Below are 6,952 nucleotides of genomic sequence, written 5' to 3' on the forward strand. Positions count from 1 at the left end.
TGGATGATAGAAGTCAGTGGAGTCTCACCTCATTCACTAAACTGTGGGGTGACCTCCCTTCCAAAGTGCTACTTCCCCTGAAAAGTGAACAGTCTATTTGCCTTTAGTAAATCAACCCCAAAGTGTTGTTTAGTTTTTCAAGATACATTTATGCCCCGTACACACGTTCAGATAATCGGACGACTTATCGTTCGCATTTTGTTGCATGATACTAACATCGAATTCAACAATGCATACAAACCGTATGATTTTTGTCGTACGATTCGGGAAAAGCTTCTTGGTTGCTCAGCTACGTATCAGATGGTGCAAAACAAAAACAATGGGACCAAGGCTTTTTCCGTGCTATTTTAATGTTTCTGATCATGCTCGGTCTTTGTCGATCGATTTTTAGCGGACGCTTAGTGTACTGATGAAACCATTGTCGTTCGCGGGGCTATCGTATGACAGAAGTTTTCCTGTTTGTCCCTTCAGATTTTGTTGGACCAACTGTTGTGATCGGCTGTCGAAAGCTGTGTACTAACGATCAGATTATCTTGCGATCAGGTCGAAAGCGAGTTTTATCGTACGATTATCGGAACGTGTGTACGGGGCATTAGAGGTTGATTTACTAACACTTGAGGGTGCAAAGTCTGGTGCAGCTGTGCATTGTAGGCAATTAGCTTCTAACTTCAGCTTGTTCAATTAAGCTTTGACAAAAAAAAACGGAAGCTGATTGGTTTCTATGCAGAGCTGCGCAAAAATTTTGGACAGTAAATCAACCCCATAGAGTTAAAGAACTACTTTCTACTATCCTTGACCTGTTCTTGTGCCAAAACACAGCCCCTTGTTATGCCTATTGCCTAGTACAGACGATGAGAAAATCGGACAAATAATCGCCTGGTTTTTTTTCATGCTAGTCTTATATCCAAAAACGAATAGGTTACTAAAGTTACGAAAATTCTCATACAACAGAATAAAAGTGATGTCATTGTATTGTATTGTAATGTATTCTTTTATTTCCAAGCATGCGTTGTCTTGGTCACACGATTTGTTTTGAGCAAATGCTATACTAAAATCAGGAAATTCATTTAATCTGGTATTATACCAGAAACATTTTTGTGTTTGTCCCTTTGGATAATTTTCGCATGAACTGCCATGATCAGCTCTCAAAAGCTGTGTACTGATGATCAGATTATCTGACGATCGCTCCAAAAGTGGGATTTTTTGTCCGATTTTCTCGTCATGTGTATTAGGCATTAGTCTCATTTTGCATAAAAAAAATACAGACCAAAAAAAACAAAAACAATTTAAATGATTTACACCAAACAGTAAGTAGGTAACTTGCATCTAAACCAATGTGCCTCTTAAAGTGTTCCACATTTGGATCACTTTTCGGAGATGTTTGACAGGCAATGAGGAGGTTATAATGTGCCTCCTCACCACTTGTTTTAACTCCATAATTGCAGCACCAATATGCCACAACCGGGTTGTGGAACATTTGCGGCGCTTTCTCACCCGCTTGAATTGACCATGCTTACTGCCCATTGAATGAGACAGGAGAGATAGTTTTTGCTGTGGGAATAAAGCAAAGCATGTAAACACCCTGTATGCTGTCTTGCCAACTTACAGGGGTGGTTGGGGGGTGCTAAAAACAGGTCTCAACCGCAAGTCTAAATTAGCCCTTTAATGCACAAAAGAAAAATAGAAAAAAAACACATAGAAAATAACACTAAATAGAATAAACCAAACTACTCTAAATACAGCAAAAAAAAAAAAAAAAAAAAATTCATAATAATTGATAATAAAAAGTAGATTGTTTTTTCCTTAAAGCAAATTAGCCAATATCAAAAAATCTGTGAATTCACAGTGAAATCAATTCAGCCAAAATTTCTCCATGACACCCTACTTCTAACACTGGCTCTTTTTAAAAGACAAAAGGGTTGATTTACTAAAGGCAAATAGGCTGTTCACTTTAGAAGTGGATTTTCCCCACTGCTTTGTGAATGTGGGGAAATTTTAAAGGACACCCAATCACATAAAAGGAAAACGATAAAAACTGCATTTTTTGCTTGGACGGGATTTGATGATGGAAGGCAGCAGAGCTTCACCTAAGTCAATAAACTCTGGGACAAACTCCCTTGCAAAGGGAACAGTCTATTTGCCTTTAGTACATCATCCCCAACCGGTGAAATCAGCATGGGTCATTGGAAAACAGGGACAGTCAGAGAAATAATTATGACTCTGTTGGGGAGATTTACTAAAACTGGGGAGCGCGCAATCTGGTTTTTCAGCTTCAGCTTGTTCAATTAGGCTTTGACAATAAAAGCTGGAAGCGGATTGGTTTCTATGTAGAGATGCACAGATTTTGCACTGTCCAGTTTTAGTAAATCAACCCCTGTTACTTACTTGCTAAGCTGCCCAGGAGAAGCAGCAGCATCATCTTGCAGGGAGTCTGGGGACCTCTCTCGCCTGTCCTCTTCGCCTTTCCAGTCTATTAGTGAGGGTCCAACTCCTGTCTAGATATAAGAGGGTGTTGTGAGGACTTTGGGAGGAGAGGATGAGGTGAATTCCTGTAAATGGTTCAATAAACAGCAGGCTTTCACAACAGGTGTTTGCAGAAGGGAGGAGGGACGGGGGAGGGGATTACACAATCCAACAAAGACATGCAAACAGGAAAAATCCTGAATTTGCTATGAAGTACCCGCAGGACATCGCTGCTGATTTTCAGGGAAAGTCCAACTTTTTGAAGTAATGTTCTGTAGAAAATCTCTTTTCCCGCAGATCCTATTGAATTCCTGCAATTCTTTTTTGTTTTCCTTTCTGTTTAAGTTAACTGTTTCTACAGAGCATATAACCATTTGCCTACTGTGCACTTTTACCCCCTTCCTGCCCAGGCCAATTTTCAGCGCTGTCTTATTTTGGCTGCCAATTGCGTGGCCGTGCTACACTGTAACCATATGAAATTTGTATGTTTTTTTTTTTCACACAAATAGAGCTTTCTTTTTGTGGTTTTTAATCAGAGCTGACAAACAAACAAACAAACAAAAAAATACCAAATATTTTGAAAGAAAAAAACAAAAACATTTTTTCATAGTTTATTATAAAATTTTGCAAACTGGTAAACTTTTCTTTCACTAATGTGCTCTAATGAGGCTGCACTGATAGGCGGCACTGATGAGGCGGCATTGATATGTGACACCGATGGGCCCTAATAAGCGGCACTGATAGCCAGCAATGATAGGTGGCACTGATGGGCTCTGATAAGTGGCACTAAAGGGCACTGATAGGTGGCACTGATGAGCACTGATAGGTGGCACTGATGGGCACGGATTGGCAGCACTGATAGGTGACACAGATGAGGAGGCACTGATGGGCACTGACTGGTAGGACTGATGAGCACTGATTGGCAGCACTATAGGGCACTGATTGGCAGTACTAGTGGGCACTGATTGGCAGCAGTGGTGGACACTAATTGGCACTAAATGGTTTTGCATTTTCCTGGCTCCCCCTCTTTGGCAAGCGCCCCCATAGAAAGCCCCTTTTCATGGGGGCACTAATGGCTCCTGCTGCTATCAGTCTACCTAGGGAGGAGGGAGACAGCGGGGAGAGCCCTGCTCTCCTGCACACCGCTGGATTGGATTGGGCTCAGGCAGAATGCATTAGCATGCATTAGGTTGAAAAAACTTAAGGCTTTAGAACCACTTTAATTTTGAATAGAGTAAGGGAGGGTTATAACCCCTATAAGGTTTTTTGTTTAGCATCTATGATCCCATTGGAAAGATTTCCATTCACTTCCTGTCTTATAGTCACAACCAGATGTCAGAAGAAATCCCTTTAAAATGAGGGACCAGGGTCACCAGAACTATTGTCCCTACTGTAACATTTCCCCTCCATTCTTGTTCTGGTGACCACTCAAAATGTGTGATTTTTCTTTTATTTTTACTCTCAGTGATAATGATACCATTCACAAATAGAAAAGAGAGTGCATATCCCTAAAAGAGACAGCAGGGGAGGAGTCTGGACATGGCCACGTGAGGATGCGTTGAGCTGCGAGCTCCAGATTCCCCCACGCCTAACCCGGCAACTAACAGCGCACCTTCAGCGGCATGACCCCCGGCAGAAAACGTGGTACACGCTCAACAGCCCGCACACCAGCCAAGCAGAAAGAAGGGGAAGCGATAGCCCAATACTTCCGTACACCATCGCAAACAGCCACCCCGGACCCGGACGTCAGCATAGCGGGTGAGTGCGGACAGATACGGAGTGCAGAGACCACACTAGCAAACACTATGCACGCACCCGAGATGGACACCTATCCTGGCTTAGCACCTATAGACCCCCAGCAGCAGGCGGTGGCCCTGCAGTCAGATCCAGAGATCCGAGCACTATTGAAGGCTCTCCCAACTCGTGCAGAGATTGAGTCCCTAGTGCTCCGGATAGAAGACACACACCGCCGTGACTTGCAGGCAGTAAGAGCCGACGTACAGGCAGCATCTGAAAAGATTCAGGCAGGGGAACAAGCAATCTCTACATTAGAGACACGGGTAGCAGCCTTGCAAAATGCTCAAAGAGACTCTGCAGGGAAGGCCATATCCTTTCAGCTACACATGGAAGACTTAGAGGATAGGAGTTGCCGGAATAATTTGCGACTCCGAGGTATACCGGAGGCCATAGGTAGAGAGGAATTGCGGGAAACAGTGGCTGCCATTTTTCAAAAAATTCTGGGGGCGGTGAATCCAGTGGCAGTGGAAATGGACAGAGTCCACCGTTCCTTGGGCTCCAAACCCACTAATGCTGACAGGCCGCGGGATGTAATTTGCAGGGTGCATTACTATACCCAAAGGGAGGCAATACTGCGCAAAGCATGGGAGCTTGGGGCAGTGGACTTTGAAGGAGACGCTATTAAAGTTCTGCCTGACCTATCAAGAGCAACACTGCAGCGGAGGGCACTCCTTCGCCCAGCGTTAGAAGCTGCCCGCCGTGCGGGATGCACATATAGATGGGGATATCCGCTTGCAGTTTTCTTTAGGAAAGATAAGGCTACATTTACTCTGCGGACCCCCGCAGGGTTACCAGCTTTTTTTACATTTATAGGAATTAATCCTATCCAGATCCCAGACTGGCTGGTTATCCTACCCAGATCGGGAGGAAGACAGACAGAAGAGGCTGGACAAGGAGGATCCAATATCAGACAGCAGAGGCCACAGAGAGAGCCCCAAGTGGAGTCGATAGAGGGGTCGCACAAGTCATAAACATTCATACCTAACAAACTTCACAAATGGCAATACTACAAAATCTTTGCTGAGACGCTGATTTTGTTTTTGTTTTTGTGAATATGGAATTCCTTTTCTTTTTTTTTGGGAACTTTGAATCTGACGATTTCGGAATATTAGAAGTCAGTCTAATCTTGGGGGGGATGTGGGGGGGAGGGGGGGGAGGGGACTATCTGGTGTTTTTCTCTTATGCCTGGAGTTTTCTTTCTTTTTGTCTTTTTTTTCCTCTCAGCCAGGATGAGGGGACAGTTTTGTTGGACAAGTTGCTAATGTTGATTCAAATATATGACGTCTGGGTAAGGGAGGGGGAGGGGGGATAGTTAAATGTGAAAGGTAATTCAGACCAAGCGGTGCATGTAAAGACAGGGTTAGGTATATATATTACATACAGGGAAGGGTACTGGGAAAAATAGAAAGTAGAGTTCCCCCCTAATTTTTTATTTTTTTATTTTTATTTTTTCTAAGGGAGGGGGGGAGGGGCTTGAAGGAAAGAGAAAATAACCCTTCCAGATAACAGCTGAAACCCTGGCTGGCTTGAGTCAGACGAAACCTATGTGTACTGGTGGGGCATTAAGGGTTTTAGTTTTGCTTTCGGCAGGAGGCAGCTATAGTCACCCCCAGGTTCTGGGGATGACTGCAGATGTGACTGGAGCAGCGGTCTCCCCCCAGAGCCGTAGTGGGGGGACCGCCGCCCCTGTGCATGGCCTGCTATATGGCACGGATAATGGGCATTCTTTGTAATCCTCTTTATGTTTTTTTTTTTTTTTTCCTTTTTTTTTTTTTTTTCTCTCTTTCCTCTCTCCCCTTTTTTTTTTTCTTCCTTCCCTTTAAAGGGAGGGGAGGAGGAAGGGAAAGGGGAAGGGACAACCTTTCCAGTTGGTAGCTGAAGCCCTGACTTGCTTTCAGCCAGATGAAACCCAGGTGTACTGGTGGGAATACCTAGGGTCTTAGTTCTGCTTTCTGAAGGAGGCAGCTATAGACATCTCCAGATTCTGAAGATGACTGTGGCTATGCCTGGAGCAGTGGTCTCCCTGCGGAGTTATAGCGGGGAGCCCGCTGCCCCTACGCGTGGCCAGTTATAGGGCTCGGGTAACGGCCTAAGAAAGAAAAAGAAGGGAAAAATTTTTTTTTTGCTTTTTTTTTTTGTTTGAAGGAGAATGCCTTCTGGGGCAGAGCCCAACAGGGATAGGTTTGGATTCTATTTTGATGAGCTTGGAAGGTGATTTCAACCTGGATTGAGAGATGGACGGGGTCTAAACCTGTTAATCTTCCCTACCGGGGCATAGAGCGTTAACGTCTGACTTGTCTTAGCACAACCCCACTCCAGCCGAACTAAGCTTGGGCTGGAGTTTGGATGTGAGAGGGTAAAAGGGGGGACCCACTATCTACAATTCTAGCATGAGGAGCGAGTGTTAGAACTTACATATTCCCAACGTTGAATGGGTTCATTTATATTGATAATAGTTGCAATGCTCTGGAAAATGCTCTGGAAAATGTATGACTTACTTATGAATTTGCCTTTATTAAGAATCCATAAGGGGGGGAGGTAAGGAGGGGGGATACGGGTACTGAAGATATATGGATTGCCTAGAACTAATACTGCCCTACTCAAATGGCCATTACAGAAAACAACTGAAAGATAGGGTAATATAAGCACAACTTGCCCTTTTTTTTTTTTTTTTTTAACATAGGAGGTATAA

General features: G+C 43.9%; 1 protein-coding gene and 1 long non-coding RNA gene across 2 annotated transcripts in view; one reads left to right on the forward strand and one right to left on the reverse strand.

The window, feature by feature from the left end:
* Positions 1-2,540, reverse strand: part of LOC309560037 (complement factor B-like) — a 117,220-nt gene extending 114,680 nt beyond the window's left edge. The window contains exon 1 of the mRNA XM_082263540.1: positions 2,386-2,540. Within this exon, the coding sequence (XP_082119666.1) occupies positions 2,386-2,419 (34 nt within the window). The 5' untranslated portion in view covers positions 2,420-2,540. The remainder of the gene's footprint in view (positions 1-2,385) is intronic.
* The window catches only part of LOC309560041, a 156,877-nt gene that overhangs the window by 115,750 nt on the left and 34,175 nt on the right, over positions 1-6,952 (forward strand). The gene's annotated exons all lie outside the window — the stretch shown is intronic.

This window comes from Pelophylax lessonae, assembly GCF_965119305.1.
Source record: "Pelophylax lessonae genome assembly, chromosome: 7".
In the NCBI taxonomy this organism is placed as follows: Eukaryota; Metazoa; Chordata; class Amphibia; order Anura; family Ranidae; genus Pelophylax; species Pelophylax lessonae.